Source organism: Biomphalaria glabrata, chromosome 6 (assembly GCF_947242115.1).
Source record: "Biomphalaria glabrata chromosome 6, xgBioGlab47.1, whole genome shotgun sequence".
Taxonomy (NCBI): domain Eukaryota; kingdom Metazoa; phylum Mollusca; class Gastropoda; family Planorbidae; genus Biomphalaria; species Biomphalaria glabrata.
Genome location: NC_074716.1, coordinates 53,836,982 through 53,856,312, shown reverse-complemented (window position 1 = coordinate 53,856,312; position 19,331 = coordinate 53,836,982). Strand labels below are relative to the sequence as shown.

At 33.7% G+C, this 19,331-nt stretch overlaps 1 protein-coding gene and 2 long non-coding RNA genes across 10 annotated transcripts in view; 1 reads left to right on the top strand and 2 right to left on the bottom strand.

The window, feature by feature from the left end:
- LOC129921599 (A disintegrin and metalloproteinase with thrombospondin motifs 16-like) overlaps nt 1–5,472 on the top strand; it is a 41,609-nt gene extending 36,137 nt beyond the window's left edge. For 7 of the 8 annotated variants that reach the window (XM_056032605.1, XM_056032606.1, XM_056032607.1 and 4 more), the window contains 2 exons: nt 3,342–3,488; nt 4,890–5,472. In XM_056032605.1, the coding sequence (XP_055888580.1) occupies nt 3,342–3,475 (134 nt within the window). In that variant the 3' untranslated portion in view covers nt 3,476–3,488; nt 4,890–5,472. Of the gene's footprint in view, nt 1–3,341; nt 3,489–4,889 lie in introns of those variants that run through there. The other variant, XR_008778483.1, reaches the window with a different exon arrangement.
- A 594-nt stretch (nt 5,473–6,066) lies between these two features.
- LOC106065081 (uncharacterized) lies at nt 6,067–13,584 on the bottom strand. The gene is made up of 5 exons (XR_008778509.1): nt 13,510–13,584; nt 13,189–13,251; nt 11,210–11,281; nt 10,920–10,982; nt 6,067–9,427 (listed from the first exon to the last, which is right to left on the bottom strand). It is a non-coding gene; the product is annotated as an uncharacterized LOC106065081 (long non-coding RNA).
- Nucleotides 13,585–14,924: 1,340 nt separating this feature from the next.
- On the bottom strand, nt 14,925–16,412 carry LOC129926777 (uncharacterized). The gene is made up of 3 exons (XR_008778515.1): nt 16,344–16,412; nt 15,472–15,526; nt 14,925–14,955 (listed from the first exon to the last, which is right to left on the bottom strand). It is a non-coding gene; the product is annotated as an uncharacterized LOC129926777 (long non-coding RNA).
- Between the last annotated feature and the right edge of the window lie 2,919 nt (nt 16,413–19,331).

The following is a 19,331-nucleotide window of genomic DNA, read 5'->3' as shown; positions in this document are numbered from 1 at the left end:
GAGATTTGATCTGGATGATGTAGAGCTTAGAGCTAGACCAGTAGACATTGAGCTATAGACTTCTGTTAGTTTGAGATTTGATCTGGATGATGTAGAGCTTAGAGCTAGACCAGTAGACATTGAGCTATAGACTTATGTTTGAGATTTGATCTGGATGATTTAGAGCTTAGAGCTAGACCAGTAGACATTGAGCTAACTTCTGTTAGTTTGAGATTTGATCTGGATGATGTAGAGCTTAGAGCTAGACCAGTAGACATTGAGCTATAGACTTATGTTTGAGATTTGATCTGAATGATTTAGAGCTTAGAGCTAGACCAGTAGACATTGAGCTAACTTCTGTTAGTTTGAGATTTGATCTGGATGATGTAGAGCTTAGAGCTAGACCAGTAGACATTGAGCTGTAGACTTCTGTTAGATTGAGATTTGATCTGGATGATGTAGAGCTTATAGCTAGACCAGTAGACATTGAGCTATAGACTTCTGTTAGTTTGAGATTTGATCTGGATGATGTAGAGCTTAGAGCTAGACCAGTAGACATTGAGCTATAGACTTATGTTTGAGATTTGATCTGGATGATTTAGAGCTTAGAGCTAGACCAGTAGACATTGAGCTATAGACTTCTGATAGTTTGAGATTTGATCTGGATGATGTAGAGCTTAGAGCTAGACCAGTAGACATTGAGCTATAGAACTCTGATAGTTTGAGATTTGATCTGGATGATGTAGAGCTAGACCAGTAGACATTGAGCTATAGAACTCTGATAGTTTGAGATTTGATCTGGATGATGTAGAGCTAGACCAGTAGACATTGAACTATAGAACTCTGATAGTTTGAGATTTGATCTGGATGATGTAGAGTTAGACCAGTAGACATTGAGCTATAGAACTCTGATAGTTTGAGATTTGATCTGATGATGTAGAGCTAGACCAGTAGACATTGAGCTATAGAACTCTGATAGTTTGAGATTTGATCTGGATGATGTAGAGCTAGACCAGTAGACATTGAGCTATAGACTTCTGCTAGTTTGAGATTTGATCTGGATGATGTAGAGCTAGACCAGTAGACATTGAGCTATAGACTTCTGTTAGTTTGAGATTTGATCTGGATGATGTACAGCTTAGAGCTAGACCAGTAGGGCCTAGACATTGAGCTATAGAACTCTGATAGTTTGAGATTTGATCTGGATGATGTAGAGCTAGACCAGTAGACATTGAGCTATAGACTTCTGCTAGTTTGAGATTTGATCTGGATGATGTAGAGCTAGACCAGTAGACATTGAGCTATAGACTTCTGTTAGTTTGAGATTTGATCTGGATGATGTACAGCTTAGAGCTAGACCAGTAGGGCCTAGACATTGAGCTATAGAACTCTGCTAGTTTGAGATTTGCTATTTTTTTCTCTAAACATTTTTTTGAGTCCTGTGTGAGGCTACCTTTAATCTAAGGCCAGCCCTGGACGAACTTTCAACCGTGGCGAGGGGCAATTCCTCGGTTCATATGATCATCCAGAAGGAATGGCAATGTTCTAGCGCTTTCGAGAAGGCCTTCGACGACCCTATGAAAAGAGAGAAGGTCAATGACGGTTAAGATTCACGAGTTACATTTAGTCCAGTACAGTCAAGTCCAGTGTGAAGTCGCCCAGTTGAATCCAGTACAGTCAAGTCCAGTGTGAAGTCGCCCAGTTGAATCCATTACAGTCAAGTCCAGTGTGAAGTCACCCAGTTGAATCCAGTACAATCAAGTCCAGTGGGAGGTCGCCCAGTTGAATCCATTACAGTCAAGTCCAGTGGGAGGTCGCCCAGTTGAATCCATTACAGTCAAGTCCAGTGTGAAGTCGCCCAGTTGAATCCATTACAGTCAAGTCCAGTGTGAAGTCCCCAGTTGAATCCATTATGGTCAAGTCCAATGTGAAGTCGCCCAGTTGAATCCATTACAGTCAAGTCCAGTGTGAAGTCGCCCAGTTGAATCCATTACAGTCAAGTCCAGTGTGAAGTCGCCCAGTTGAATCCATTACAGTCAAGTCCAGTGTGAAGTCACCCAGTTGAATCCAATATTTAAGTCTAGTGTGAAGTTGCCCAATTGAATCCATTACAGTCAAGTCCAGTGGGAAGTCACCCAGTTGAATCCATTACAGTCAAGTCCAGTGTGAAGTCACCCAGTTGAATCCATTACAGTCAAGTCCAGTGTGAGGTCACCCAGTTGAATCCATTACAGTCAAGTCCAGTGTGAAGTCGCCCAGTTGAATCCATTACAGTCAAGTCCAGTGTGAGGTCACCCAGTTGAATCCATTACAGTCAAGTCCAGTGTGAAGTCGCCCAGTTGAATCCAGTACAGTCAAGTCCAGTGTGAAGTCACCCAGTTGAATCCAGTACAGTCAAGTCCAGTGGGAAGTCGCCCAGTTGAATCCAGTACAGTCAAGTCCAGTGGGAAGTCGCCCAGTTGAATCCAGTACAGTCAAGTCCAGTGGGAAGTCGCCCAGTTGAATCTAGCACGAGTCAAGGACGAGGCGGAGAGGCCAGTAGAGTTTGATAGAACAGTACAGAGTTTATACATCAGTACAGTACGGTTAAGCATTTTTACAGACACTGTTTCGTGTTACCAATTGTACAGTATTGACTAATTGACTCCTTTTTTGAAGTGACACCTTTGTTTCGTAAAGATATTAGACATTAATTAAGTTTTATGGCGCCCGAATTGTAAAGTTGAGTAGGTTGTGAAGTGTTTGCATAAAGCCTGGATAGAAAGAGTGACGTTACAATATTGTAGTCTTTCGATCATGACTGTGTTATTGTGTAATTGTGTGTGTATATGTATACATAGCTCCTCCGTCGTGGTTGAATACGAACACGTTTCTGGTTTTCTATGAACTCGACTATGACTATAAGTCCAATCCACGCTTTAAAAAGGCAGTATATTTTTCTGCTTCAAAGAATGTAAAATTGTGAATTAATGTGTATTATTGCTTATCAAATAGTATTTCAGTCTATACCAACTCTATACCACTGTGTATATTACAGAGAGAGTGTCATCGTGATGCGTGCATTAAAGTTTTAAAATTGTGTTAAAAGAATGTGACGTGTATAATTGTAATCAAAAAATGCAAATTATTGTTTCAATTGTGTAGCCTACAAAAGTTGTTTTCGCTTAAAGATATTAGTGACGTTATAATACAAGAAATTGCTGTTTTAATCGTACCTGCCCCCACTAATCCCTTAGCCTTATAATCTTTTTCATTAGTTGCTAAACATTTAGATAAAAATAATGTATGCTGCAAGTCACAAATCGAAGAGCACTGAAGACATTCTTGATGATATAGTATGTATTTTTTAAAATTGTCTACAGAATGTGAACCAGGAGATCTAGACTTGAGGCCAGAACTGTGCACTAACACTAGTGTCTGCCAGACAAAGTCATCACTATGCTGTCACTATTGCTCGTTACATTACAAGTCTGCAAATACAAGTACCACACAATAAACGCCCCCCAACGGTAGGAAATTTTGTAACCAATTGTGTGTAAATACATTAAATATTTTTCGAATGCTTATTCAGTTTTGAAGATGAACTACATCCTGGCCCAAACTTCCCGCAGGACGAAGGGGGAAGGCAGCGGGCAGGGTTTGCACTCATGAACATCGAGACCACCTAACGACAGCCCAGAACGCATAACAAACGATTAAGCAGCCATTCGTGTTTTATTACATGTGTTTTATCTGACGTTTGAGCTTTTGGTAGTGTAAATGATTTGCGATTTGTATCTAGGTTCTAAGCTTTAAACTATTCCTTTGTCTAAAACATGTAGCCATTAAACGATCTTTTATATACGTAAAAATATTTTGAGTCAAGAGAAGTTAATTAAAAGATTGTACCTGTACTTTCATTCAATATAGACTCATATTTATCACTGGAAATAAAATAGTGTGTATCAAAGATTGTGTATCATTGTGCATTTTTATGAAAAACCGGCTTGCATAATTATTATAACAATAAAAACGGTTAACTTTCAGAAATCATAAAGTAGCCTAAGCAAAAGAGATTTTCCAAGCTGTAAAATCAGATTTTCACAAGATTTTCTATAAGTGTCACAGGTTGAGGAAAGGACAGACTGACAGACCACACAAAGCTATGGCGGCTTTCCTGCCTTTCGGTGGCCAGTAATATTGTCGAGAGAATAATAATAATCTTTATTATCCATTAGGAAATGTGTCTTACATTTTGTGCATTACACCAATTAAAACATTAGAACTATAAAAAAAACAAAATATACAGTAGGCCTAGATATTTCGATCTGCTTAATTTGCCTTAGCTCTTGTAAGTGGAAACAATTATCATGATGTCAGTTATGGTAGAAACTTTGTTTACAATAAGAAATTTTAATGAGGTTTATAATAATAATAATAAAGCTTGTCTTCAAGTCTGAAGATTAATGAGTAGTGCAGTATTTCACGTGGCTACGTAGCCCTAACTGGGACCAACATATTTTGCCACAATCAGCCATTCAGCGCAGACATAACCATTGAGTGAGGTTTCTACAAAACACGAAATGCCTCGTTTCCTGTTTTATTGAAGTAATTTTTTTCTTTGTAATAACAAAAAATATTCAACCATGTATTGGAAATGTTTATTTGTCGGTATTCTGTTCAGTCCATAGGTTTGTTGTTTCCTTATTTAAACTAATCCACTTTATCGGTTGCTTAAATTTTGTTTTGTGAGCTAGAGGTATTTGTATTTTTTGACACATCGCACAATTTAGGCCATGTCCTGCCCATAATCCATCAAAGGAACTAGAGGTCAACATATCTAACTTTGATTAAGAAGCAAGAAGCAGTACTGTTTACAGTAGTCGAGACATGATGAAAGTAATGTATAATTATCTGTTTACTTTTAACAGGGTGTGTACTAGGAGAACCAGATTTAAGTCCACAGCTGTGTACTAGCCGTAGTATCTGCCAGACACAGCCATTGATGTGCTGTAAATATTGTTCTTCCCGAGACACTTCTGCAAGCCATCTCTCTTTATACACTATTTGGATATATTGTTTTTGTATTGCTTTCTTTCTTTATATTAAAACAAATGTCTATTAGGTAGATAAAGTACAAATGTCTATTAGGTAGCTAAAGTACAAATGTCTATTAGGTAGCTAAAGTTCAAATGACTCTTAGGTAGATAAAGTACTTACCCTTGTTCTGTATTTTTTTTAGTTTTTGTCTATTTCTTATCTTTATACCATTTTAAGCATTGTTTAAACAAGGAAATCAGTTATAATGAAGCAATCTATCAATCATAATGAAGCTATTGTTGGTGTACTGTGCATGAGATAATAGACCTCTAAAACATGTGGCCAGGGCCGGCCTTAGATAATGAGCCTCCTTGTCCTTATCATTATAAGGAACATTTTGTACATCCTCTTATAATTCTGGATCTAGAGATCAATTATTTTGCTTGCTTTTATTAAACAGTTTCAAGTTCTTTATATAATGTGTTGCCTTTTCCATTTATAGTTATTCTATAGTTTGCTGCACTAGTTTGTTTTGTGTCTTTTAAAGTAAATGAGCTTTCCAATTTTATTTTTAAAATCATTGACCAGAAGTATCTAATACCTTATCACCTGATTCTGATTTGCCTTTTAATTTATTTATTATTCTATAAAGAAAACTTAACTAGACCCCACACCAGATGGCTCTGTCTGCACCAGATGTGGAAAAATATACAGGTCATGACTGGGTTCGCATTCATCTTTAATCTTGGAAATTGAAGGCATTGCCATTCATTGTATATCATGTCTTCAGTGAAATTATTACAGGATTGTTTCCACAGTATTTTAAAATTTGCTATGTTGTCTTCTTCATCAGTTATTTTAGTTAATGTACCGTACACCTTAATAATGTTGATTCATCTATATTATATTATTTCTGTAAGCAAGTACTCTATAATTCATGTAATTACAAAACAGTGTATGATGCTGGCGAAAACTTACTGCAGATTACTAAACAGCTGTATGCTGGTATTTGAGTTTGGTGTAAACAAATACAGACAAAACTCCACAAATAAATGACAGAAGAGGGAACTGTTTCAAAATTTTAATCACAACAAATAGTTCATAACAAATAGTTCATAACAATTACATGCAGGTAATAACCTTACTACTTTATTTCCTCACATCGATAGTTTCATTATGCAACTCGCAAGTAACATTCCAGAAAAGCTGTGACTCAAACAGTATCCCTACAAAATAACTGTCCAGATATCATGGCTACATTAATTTTTAAAAAGTAAATGTTCGAAGTTAATATGCGAAAAAAAAAAGTTGAATACGAAGAAAACAGGCACCTTCCAAAGTTTATCTAGTGCAATGCAATGTTGGTAAACAAATTAACAATCAGGCCTTCAAGGGCCATAATTCTGAAATTCATCAGCAGAAGTAGAAAGACAATAGTATAAAGCCTGTGAGGCCACTGATCTTGTATCGACACTTGCTGTTCCTTTGGATCTAGATCAGTTGCTTGGAGAGAGGGAAACTGCTGAGGAGATATAGTTTCGACCATTGCCATTGCACAGGGATTCATTTCCATATAGTAGTTTCACAACTGAAGGATCACAATTAAATCAAGCTGGAACTTTTCTCATCTGGAGTCTTTGATCTCCCATCAAACTTTTACTCAGGTGGCAAATAGGGGAATGCTCTTCAGATATGGCAAATATCGAAGAAATAAAATACTTATGGTATACCAAAATCGAACCTGCTGCCTGTATGAAAAGGAAGGATCCACAAAGATTATGGCACCTTAACTGAAAGTAAAGGCAGCTATCAAGAGAGCTTAATAGGCCACCCCCAGCTGGTTGTGCGCAGGGTTAACAACAGTCATATAAAAAAAAAATATTGTTGGGAAAGCTAAAACAAATATGAATAATATAAAGTTAATTTTAAAAAAATGTTTAGGCTATAATAAAACGCCCTAAACGTTGAAGGAAAAAGCATTGATCACACAATAAGCCTTCTACGATGGACTAGAAGAATTTATGACAAGGCAACACTGCAGGACATCAAAATAGTTCTAGGAGATTTCAATGCCAAAATTGGAAAAGAATTCGCCTTCAGACAATAATCGGCAAAGAAAACTTAAATGAAGAGGCAAATAATAATGACCTAACATTACTGGGTTGGGCCTGAGGAAAAGGAATGTCTATCTGTAGCACTAAATTCCAGCATAAGAAAATGTACAAAGCAACATGGATCTCACCTAATGGAAAAATCAAAATCAAATAGATCATAAATGGATAATCATAAGTAAAAGATGTAGATTTGATGTATTTCATGTAAGAAGTTTCAGAGAAACAGATGCAGACCATCTAGTAGCCAAAGCTAAATTTAGACAAAGAGTAAAAGTAAAATATACAATAACCAAAGTAGCACAGCAATATGATACTCAAAAACTCATGATAGACCCACTTGATGCAGAAACTTAAGAATTCCTAACACATCTAACAGCATTGGGAAAGGACAATTACAATCTAGACTATAATTCTAAGGGCACTTACTGATTCCCTCACCTTCCACTAGTTACGGTACCCCGATTATGGTGAACAAAAAAAAATACAAATTTAAATTGTTATTACTTAACTTGTCTCTAGAACAGCGGTTCTCAACCTTTTAAGCTTGCCGACCCCTTTTTAGAATCCCCAACTCGGTCGCGACCCCCCCACACACACACACACAGCAAAAGAAGAATAGACAAAAACAATCCATATTTTTGATGGTCTTAGGCGACACCCAAGGGGGTCGCGACCCACAGGTTGAGAACCCCTGCTCTAGAACAACTAAGCCAGTTCACAAATGGAAACTACAGCAATTAAAACTTCCCAAAATGATGTTTCATTCCCAATTTTATCTTCAAGTTGCTATAACAAAAAGACAATTTTATTCTTCTTTCTGTTTTAATCACCATTTAAAAAAAAAACATTTTTTGAAAGTAAATTTCAATGGCAGTATGTGGCACCAAACTTGTTTTTGTAGACATTATATGAAAACAATCTTTTTTTTTTTATCAAAGCTAGGACAAAAATTTTTTTCATGTGTGTAAAATGTTTTAAAAAGAAAATGCAGATATAGATATTTTATTTTGTGTGTTGGGGTGGTGTTTAAAAAAAAAAAAGGGCAGAAGGATGTGTTTGTGTGTGGGAGATCAATATAAGTGAGCCGCTCTAATTCAAAGTAATATCTTAGAAGAGTATTGAAATTGGATGGGGGATATTGGGTCAAAATGTTACGTGAGAACAGTTCACAGGCCAGAAGTGTGTATGGGAAGGAATTTAAAGCTGGCCACTCCAATTAAATGAAGCATATACTAGAATTCACAGACCAAAAGATAAATTGTTGAAGCACAACAACAGGGGTAATCCTAATTATAACAAATGAGCAATCAAAAAACAACAACATGCAATTAAAAGTAAAGCAGATGACATGGTTGGATTTAAGCAAAAGAAAAGGAGAGTCTGACATATAGAATGCAGGCATATTGAACAGACAAATAATGCTAAAGAAAGAAAGCAGTACAAAGAAGCAAGGCGAAGGGTTACAAAATCTGTCAGAAAGCATAAAAATGAGGCAATAAAAACAAAACAAAAAGCACTCATTGAGAACCTTGATGCGAGAGGAAATGGCATGAAAATAAGAGATGACAAGAATGGATTTCAAGCAAGATCACACATGTATGAGAACTATAATGGTGTCCTCGTCACAAAAAAAACAGAAGGGTCATTGACAAATTGGCTGAATACTTTGAGGAGTTCCTAAATAAAACAAGAAGGAGACAAAGGAAAATATGAACAGCCACCAACACTATAAACCTACCAACACTATAAACTCACCAACTCTAATTTAAACATCAGAAATAAAAAAATGAGAAGCACCAGGAGAGGACCAAATTTACAAGAGCTAATAAAAATGGAGGAAAAAACCTGAATTCACAATAAGACTAACCAATATCAAGAATTTTGGAAGAAGTAACATTAACAGATTGAAAGCAGCACTCATAACATAAATACAAACTAAAAAAAATGTCAAGAAAACAATGTAGTAGTACATCAACTTAAATCGCTTATGATGGTATCAAAAGGAAATATCTCTATGAAATACTGAACAACTTAACAAGACTTATGCATATGAAATTAAACAATTCAATTTTACAGTGATAACATATAGATCTAAAACACACAAAAAAATTATTTTAATATTAAAAAAACACAACAATCATTCAAAAAGACCTGAATCAGACATTTTTCAAATTGTCCCCAACTTGTTTTTTTTTCCATATAATTGCCCAAAACTTTTTTTTTTTCATTCTGAAGGAAGTTACATTTTTGTAGAATAAAATTTCAGTATATTTAAGGCTGCTCAAATGTTTTCATTTATTCCTTTCATTGACAGTCTGTGGATAGGTTGAAAACAAAATTTAGTGATATCGAAGACTCTAATAAAAGCAAGTCATTTTAATTAAAAAAAACAAACAAAAAAAACATAAAATATACTTTAAAAAAAAACAAAGCTTATATTTAAGTGTGATTGTATCAGTTAGTTTGGATCAGTCATGTAATTATATGAATGGCCAAGACATAGTAAATCTGTGCAATTAGAAATATTTTTACCAATTGTTTTTGTTTAGCTTTCTCAATGTGCTATGATCCTATCACTTGTTTGGACCAGTTGTGAAAGGGGGAGGGACTATCTAGGTGAATGATGACATGATTGTTATTGAAATGCATACAAATAATTGTCACTGATGTCTCAGGAGTTCTGAGGGGGACTAATTCAACTTATACCACAACATCTGTCAAGTATGATTTCTTTTTTTTTGCTCAAGATACCCAACAAAATAATTAATTACAGTAGCAATAGTTAATTAACTAATTGGTTAATTTTTTCAACTGATTCTTGCATTGTCATGTAAAAGAAATAATTTAGCAAAATTTCAGCTTGACCAGAGATTAGGTGTACGAGAAAAAATGTGTACAAACTTTTTACCATACAGACAGATGGAGTGAGTGTAAAAAAAAATAACATATAAGTGACATCATGTTTAATTTTCTATAGAGGAGCAGTTAATTGGATGGGTACTTGGTCATGTGGTACACACTCTGAACAGATGTCATGATGGTCCTATGTACAAACCTGGCCCATCCCCATGTCATCCTGTAAGATTGGACTAGTTTTGATGTAGAATGCAATTTTTCTGTTTGTTTGCACTGAATTTTTTTTTGTCAATGTATATTTTTTTCCACCTCATCTTAAGGAATAAATGTTTTGAGATGACAGTGCATTTTGTAAAGAACTCTTTCTATACTATAAAATCATAGAATTGAATAGCTCTTTTTTATATATACACACACAATAATATGTAGTGGAACATGTAGCCGTCTAGTAAATATCATAAAAAGGGCATCAAAAATTACACTCACAACATTGCCACATTTAAAGGAACTTTTTGAACAAAAGTGTCTAAGGAAAATCGAAAAAATCTTGGAAGACAACAGCCACCGGCTCCATCAGAACTATGTCAGGTCGTCGTGAAGTGGGCGACTACTGTCAATCAAAACAAGAACAGAGGGGTACAAAAACTCGTGCGTACCTCACTCGGTCAGACTATATCAATGCCACTCGTTGATCAGGAAACATGAATAGGACCAAGATGCCTGTGTGTAGTCGCTGAATGAACTTTCTATGTTGTGTCTGTTGTATTTATGTGTATGTTTCTGTTGTGTTGTCTTTATTTGAGAAAAAGAGTCCTTGTAATCACAACAAATTTCCATTAGGATCAATAAAGCAGTCTTAGTCTTAGTATTTCTTAAGATTGTGGCATATAAAAATAGTAGCATGTTTATATAAAACTTGAAAGACTTTACAAATATTGTTAAATCACTCACAGTTTGGCAAGCCATTTTAATATAAACTGGATCAGTTTCAGTTGGGCATTTGGAATCATTAAGCTGTGGAATGTTCAAACAAGAAAATCAAAGAATGGAGATTAATTCACTAAACAAACTTTAGAGAACTCTATCCTATAAAATCATAAAAAATGATAACTTCACTTTGTGCAACAACACAGTATTATGTAGGATTTTTTTTTATATTAGCCTGAGGCAAATACAATTATAAAAAACAGCATGTTGATAAACTTGAAATAAGACTTTACAAATATTGTTAAATCACTTACAGTTTGGTCAGCAACACAGGTAGAGGTTCGACTAACAGTTGCAGTTTGACTCTCTGAAGTCTTGGGCTGGAACTGGAATGGTCAAATAAAAAATTTGAGATCACAAACACTCTAATAAAAAAAAGACATCATTTTAACAATAAAAATACATGAAAACTGGAGCTCAAACATTCTAATAAAAAAAAAAACAGTCATTTTAATAATAAAAAAACAACTTTAAAACTCATTTAAGAACTCTATCCTATAAAATCATAGAAAATTATAAATCTACTTTATGCACATATTTACAGTATCAATTTTATTATACAATTTTGTAATATATATATATAGAAATAACAAGATTACAAAGAGAGTTTGTGTGATCCCCCATTGAAGTCACCAATGGACCAGGAATATTTAAGCCATAGTCTTGTTTTGATCGTTAAAATTAATAAAATTGTAAAAAAATAATTTGGCTTTTTTTCCACAAACAGGACAACACTTCATCTTTGATAAAACTCTTCTGGAATAAGTAGAGTAGAGATCCAACTGATCACCTAAAAACAGAATGGAAACCTCCCAGACAGTGTCTGTGGCACCTGGTGCGGTAGCTCAGGGTGTCATCCCTTCCCATCAACTTTCTTCAAATATGTTCCAATAAACACTATTGCTGGTTAGTTCTTTTTGTGGAACAAATAGAGTGAGATGATTACCTACTATTATTGATTTTTACTCAAATGTAAAATGAGTCTCAATTCTTTTATAAAATCCCAGTTTATGACATTTATTTTACTCATACTCAAAAGCAGCTATTTCTTATCATTTATGGAATCTAAAATTAAAAAGAAGGGGGGGTGGGGGCAAAAAGTGGCTGTTCTAAGTTAACTTTGTACAGATCTAGATCTAGTATTTCACAGCCTACAATTCTGTGGGGGTTGATAAAATACCTTTAAATATCCCTATGCACATTAAAAAATAACTTTATGAAGCTGCTTACAGATCTAGATCTATTCTAGATCTGAATTAGATTTTTTTTTACATGAAAGTGAGAAGGGCAAAGGTTTTCATAGAAGAAATATTGGTTGAGCTTAATCTCTCTTTTAACATGATAAAGGGAATCAAACTGATGTTCCCTAACTTGCAGAATGTATCTTCTGTGGTAGCTACTGGAATAATCACTAGCGACTATCTAGGTTCCATTACTTATGAAGGCCTAAATTCAAATAATGAAATCAGGGGTATTTTAGGCAGACTCAATTACTTTTTTATATTAGAAACAAGTTCAATGATTAATTAAAATTATCTGCCTGAAAAACAAATGTTTAAAATGTTTGTTATGAGTGATTGTAGAGGATGCCAAAGCTTTCATAGCTAACTCTGCAAAAAAAGGTCTGGAAGAAGAAAATCTGAATGATATAAAATCTTTCCAGTGTTTGGATACCTTGTAAAGAAATTGCCTATCAACAAAACTTTTTTTTTACAAAACTAGATGTCACTGATCCAGCTAAGCAAACCATTACATCTGGTTTAAGTCTATATTCACTTGTAACAAAAATTCTCATTCTTTTGAATACATTTTCAGTTGCTGCTATTATAGAATGTGAAGTACCGTACACAAGAGGCATTAGGATCAGTAAATCATTGCCAAGTGACAAGAACGTTTTCATTCTAACATTTTCTAGAAAAGTCTAAGACAAAGACTGCAAGTGTAAATATTTGGACAAATGTACAAAATGTCTTATATAACTTTATGCTGTGTTAACTTTAGGATTGCTGCCCTTTGTGTATGTTATGTGCTTGAATGATTTAATTTTAGTCTATCCTTAGTATATTTCCTGATATTTAGGAAAATACACATTTGCCCCTCAAAATACACATTTCCAGGTCTGGGAATACACAATTCCCTTTTGGCATGTAAGCATCTCTGCATATACAAACATTAAAAACAGAGTGTTGATAAACTTGAAATTAGACGTTATTAACATTGTGAAATAACTTACAGTTTGGTCAGCAAGACTGGTTGGGATGCTTTCAGTTAGGCTCTCTGAAGTTTCAGGCTGGATCTGGTGTGGTCAAACAAACAAACAAACAAATAGAGCTCAAACACTCTAATAAAAAAAAAAAGTCCCCTTAATATAAAAAAAAAAACTTGAAAAACTGAACAGTCATTAAAGAACTTTATCCTATAAAATCATAGAAAATAATAAATCTACTTTATGCACATACACAGTATTAACATTTTTATATTAGCTTGTGATATATAGAAAAAATAAAAACAGCATGTTGATAAACTTGAAATTAGACTTTATTAAATGACTCACACTTAGGTCAGAAATACTTGTAGCATTGAATTAATCGTTTCAGTTAGGTCGTCTGAAGTCGTGGGCTGGAACTGTAATAGTCTAATAAAAAATTTGAAATAACAAACACTCTAATTTAAAAAATAAAAACAACATGAAAACAACTGAATGTTAAATGTTGTTAAAAACCTCAATTAATTGGATGGCTACTTAGTCTAGTTATAAAAACATATTGACTAATAATGTAGTCAATAATAATGTAATCTTTTTTTATACTATAATTTCTTTTTGAATGCTTGCCTGGCCAGTCATTTTTCTAAAAAAAAACTTTCAAAAACCAAATAAATATATACTAACTAAAGTAGGGCAGAAAAGCGCTTGGTTTCTGAACTGGGGATCCTGGGTTCAAATTCTGTTGAAGGCTGGGAATTTTAATTTCGGGATCTTTGGGCACCTCTGAGTCCACCCAACTCTAATGGCTACCTGACATTAGTTGGGGAAAAGTAAAGGCGGTTGGTCATTGTGCTGGCCACTTGACACCCTCATTGACCGTAGGCCACAGAAAAAGATAACCTTAACATCATCTGCCCTATAGACCACAAGGTCTGAAAGGGAAACTTTGTAGTCTAGTGATAAGTGCTCTGGACTGCTGTCATGATGGTCGCTACATCAAACCCACCTAACGGTGGTCATTCCCTTGCCATCCTGTAGAAGTTCAATCTTCCTCCATTGTCTGGTGTGAATTTAAACTGTCTATACAAGTTTTGCTTTATGTCTTGGATGTGAAAGTTTGTTAGTTAAAAAAAGTAAAAGGTTTTCAATAGCATTTTTTTAAATATCTTTTTTTTTCAGTTTCAGTTCTTTTTAGGGATCTAATGTCTGGAGATTAATTAAATGGTCGCCCTGTAAAGAACTTTTTCTATCCTATTGAGGATTTTCATACATGGCAGAACAACTAAATAGCTAAGTGTACAAAAAGAAGGAAGTTTTGATCAGTTTTTGTTTTTTAAAATGTATAAGTACTTTTTAATGCAGCAGAATGAAATTTTCTTAATTTTTCTGCTTGTAGTAAAAAATAATGTCAATATGGAAGGACATGTAGACTTCACTCTATGACTTAAAAGTATTTAAAACGAGGGGATCTAACGTAAGATAATGTAATTAATATATTGTTAAAATTATATCTTAATCCTTTTTTTTTAGAGTTGGCAACGGTAATATCCAATTAAGCATTCTTGACATTGTTTATTTATTATAAAAAATTTTCAATAAATTGTTAGAAAACTAATAGCTCTACTTTCTACAGGCACAAACAGCCTTACCAGTATACATTTCTTTGCACCATAGAGAGATAATGAAAGCAATAAACTTGAAATAAGACTGTTCAAATACTATTTAATGACTTACGGTCTAATATCCTGTATATACTACTGAGTCATAAACATGGTTTTCTTCTGTACTGTTCGCCTATGGAATGAAAAAAAATCTAATAAAATTTTAACAAGTTAAATATAAAAACATTTTTCTTAAAAAGGCATGCATCTCAAATAGCCTCTGAAAACCAGACCTTGGACCTGGTCTAACTATTTATCACTAACAGGAGAAGGGGAAAAGGCGAGTACTGACACTTAAGCAAGTAAGATTTGGGTAGGGAGGGGCTAATTAGCCTGGCTGGTTACCCACATGGAGAGGGTGGCATCATTCCATCCAGGATTAAGGCATAAGCTTCATCTCACTTCCATAAGATGATCCATTGTCATTTCTCGATTTAAAGAGGCCATACATATGGTTGACAGAATCAATGTAGGCAATGACCAGTTGAAAATTCTTTTAACAAGAACTCTTTTTTCATCTCTAAATTTTTCACATGATGAATCTTCCCCCCCCCCCCCTCTCATTGCAATTCTTATATGTTTGTGGAATACAGAAATTAAATAGTAAATAAAGTTGATACAAAATTTTAAATGGTATTTAAATACTTACAATCTCTATTTCTTCAGCAGCATTGGAGGTGCAGACCACAGCATTGCTTTGAATACTGAAAGAATAAGAACATTTTAAAATTGTTAAAAAAAAAAAAAAAACCAATAAGAAAAATGTTTAGTGTTAGTGTTGTGCTGGCCACATGACACCCTATTTGTTAACTGTTGGCCAAAGAAAGAGATGACCTTAACATCATCTGCACTATAGATTGCTAGGACTGAGAGGAGAACTTTACTTACTCTTTTTTTTAAATTGCCATACAGGGTTTTCATTATACTTGTTTTCTTCAAGGGGAGATAATATGGGACATTTCAAGAAAGATGTCTGACATCCGATAAGGATGCAAACTGTGAGCAAGTAGAATTCCATTTATTGAGTATGAGTACTTATTGATTACTTATCTTCTCTATAAAGTAACATCTGTCTCTGGACAAAAAAAAATGATCCTTATTAAATTATTTCATCTAATAAGAGAAGAGACATTTCTCCACACCTTATAATGTCTTATATTTTGATGTTATTGTTCTCACATCATTATCTAAATGCAAGTATACTGACAACTCTTGCTAAATCTAGTAAATCTAAAATAACCAAGTAAGTTAAAGCTAAAATAGCTACACATCTTAAGACCACAGAAATAAACTTTCTAAGTACTGGTATTCAAAATAAATCACCAGCTTTAGGAATTTTATTACAAAAGGAAAAGCCATACATAATGGCAGGAACAGAACCTTTGACAAAATCAGACAATTTAAGTAAGAAAATTCTAATAGGTACTATGAAATTTTTTGTAAAAAATTTGACATAATCATAGATGAGTTCTTTTAAGCCATATAAAATATAAAAAGCACAGTAATAGCAGAAGAAATTACTTCATAATATGGAGTACACAGATCATCACACTCTAGAAAGAACTATGTTACCAATTATCAGAACTGAAATTAAAACATAAAAATGTTTTTTTTTTAAATTATAGGTGGATGCAGTCATTATGACATTAATGGGAAAATACTGACCATAGACCAACATAAAACTTTAGGATATGAATGAACTATTTAAGTTCGTACCAAATTTAAAAAAAAACAGCTAGACTAAACAACATCAGAGAAATTAAGCACTGGTTAAGTGTGTGTGTGTGTGTATTTCATGTTTGATAGTGTTAGTTTTTTTTTCATCTATTTTGTTATTGTAATACTGCTGAGGTAGACTATTGTAGTCAAATTGAATTTCCTTTCGCTCAGACTAATACAATTATTCTATTGTATCTTACAGACATGAACTAGTGGTAGATTATGACATTAACATTAATTAGTACATGGATACACATACAAGAATGTACTTATCTTCTCTATAAAGTAACATCTGTAATTTATAAGATAAGATCTCTGGACTATCTGACCATGATGTCAATAATATATATTTTCAAATAAAAGCAGTTATGACTTTAAGAAATTCAAGTCATGTGAAACTCAACTAATAGGTCTTATTGATGGATTCAGGATTTCCTGCTAGGCAGAGAACTAACTGTAGTAATGGCAATGTCTTTGATTCCCAAGATTAAGGATGAGTGCTGTGTAATAATATGAAGGCTCCAAATCTACATCAACTACATTTAACTCAAGATTAGTATAAGAAACAGTCTTAGGCACACAACTGTTTCAAATGTTCTTAAATGATCTCCTTAATTATAGAACAATATAAACAACACAATAAGACAACATGCTGAATTTTTACATTATGAAACTAGATACCTGAATCAACCAAGAAAAACCAAAGTCTTATCTAGTTTAGATGAACCAAGAAAACTGAAGCCATAGCTGAGTTTAAATTAACCATACATACACATAAGCTATAACTATCTTCTTTTTTGAAAGAATGTCTGTAATATATATGATGTCAAATGAAGCTTAGAAGATTATAATAATATGTGAGATGATTATTTTTTTTACCATGAAAAATTTATTAGATTATGCAATATTTAATTTTTGTAAACCAATTATTCTTTGAATTTACAGATGACAAAAAAAATGTTAAAAAGAAGATAATCTTGCTAAATACATCCGTCTATTTACCCATTTTTATATTTGCTAATTGCATTTGACAAACAACATGAAAATAGTGCAAATAAATGTGAACATCATAAAGGCCTTCTGTTTCTGTGGCCTATGGTTATCGAAGGTGTCATGTGGCCAGCACAATGACCAACCATCTCTACTTTTCCCCAACTAATGTCAGGCACCCATTATAGCTGGGTGGACTCAGAGGCGCTCGAAGATCCAGAAATTAAAAATCCCAGTCTTCACCAGGATTTGAACCCTGGACCCTGGTTCAGAAGCCAAGAGCTTTACCACTCAGCCACCATGCCTCCAGATATTTCATTGTACATTGTTCAAATGATCCATGCATAAGTTAGGTTTGCATAAAAGAAACATTAAAAAAATAAAATAAATTCTTACCTAAATTGAACAGCTGTTGAGGAGCCTGAGAAATTAAAAAAATGAAACAATATTGAAAGAATCTTTTTTGTTGTTATAAAATTGGTTTCAACCAAAATAACAGTGAAAATATATTGTGAATTTTTTTTACATAAGTTTATTTATAACTATTAATTTTTTTAACAAATATGTAACAAATAAAAATCAAACAAATCTTACATTACTAAAACAGTTAGAGACAAATGGGCTGCCACAAAGTTTTAAAAATAATGTAAAAATATAGGTAATGCTATGTGTATGTGTGTATGTATGTGTATATATGTGTGTGTCTGTGCACATGCATGTGTGTGTAATTTCTCTTTTGCATTTCCTTGTATTTATGTATACATAAATATATAGTGTTTTTGCTTTATTGAAACTTGAAACAGAACATTATGCTAGTTTAGAAATTCACCTAGATGCATGTTTAATATTTTAAAAAAGGGATCAGGCTAAAAGTCACATCTTTTTTTTTAAAGCACATTTAAGGCCATGGTGAAATAAGTTATTCAATAGTATTTCTAGTTTCTGAGACATTAGCATGACAATAAGCACAAAAAGTAGCTTTTCAATGGTGCTGTTAAAAATATACATGAATTGCTGACTTATGAATCAGAAGGTATTGATATACGAAAATTTGTGAATGATTTAGCTAACTTAAACAATGCTAGGAGGATTCTATCAGCTTTGAAGGTATAGGATGATGAGTATGTTGTATTTAAGCAAAAAAAACTTCAAATTTCCTTTTGCTTTTATTTTAGTTGAACAAAAAGGAATTATATTTTATTAATATCAAACTTCCGCAAGTGATATCTTAAACAGCTAAAACCCTTTCCTTCAAACGTCCTGGTGAAAAATCAGTGGATGGACATTGGGCTTATATTTGACAAGTGGCTTCCTTAAATAATAAAAACACGCACTAGGTACGTTGGAAAAATTTAACCCAAAATCAGACATGATTTTCCATTGCGCACATAAAAAAAAGTTTATGGTGAGTAAAACATTTAGCATCATTGTGAGAAATAGGAACTAAAAATACAGAGGACTGCTCTGCGGCGTTCTAGTTTTTCCAGCCAGCTTTTTGCCCTGAGCTCTTTTGCGGTCTGTACCAAGGAAGAATAGCATAATTTGTTGTTTTTTTCAGCTGGTTATGCTGGGTTAATGTGGTAACAGGATTTGTGAATTAATTAGGGGCATTTAAAGACTAAGAGGGCCTGGTTTAGAGTTTTATAAAGATGGGAGTAGTGTCTACAAAGGGGTGGGTTTATTTATGCCCAAATAGTAATCATCTTCTTTTTTGAAGTACCGTCTGTATTATATTATTCAAGTACCAAACATGGGAAACATAAAAAGGATGAGAAAGTTGGTTTAAAAATCAAAACAAAT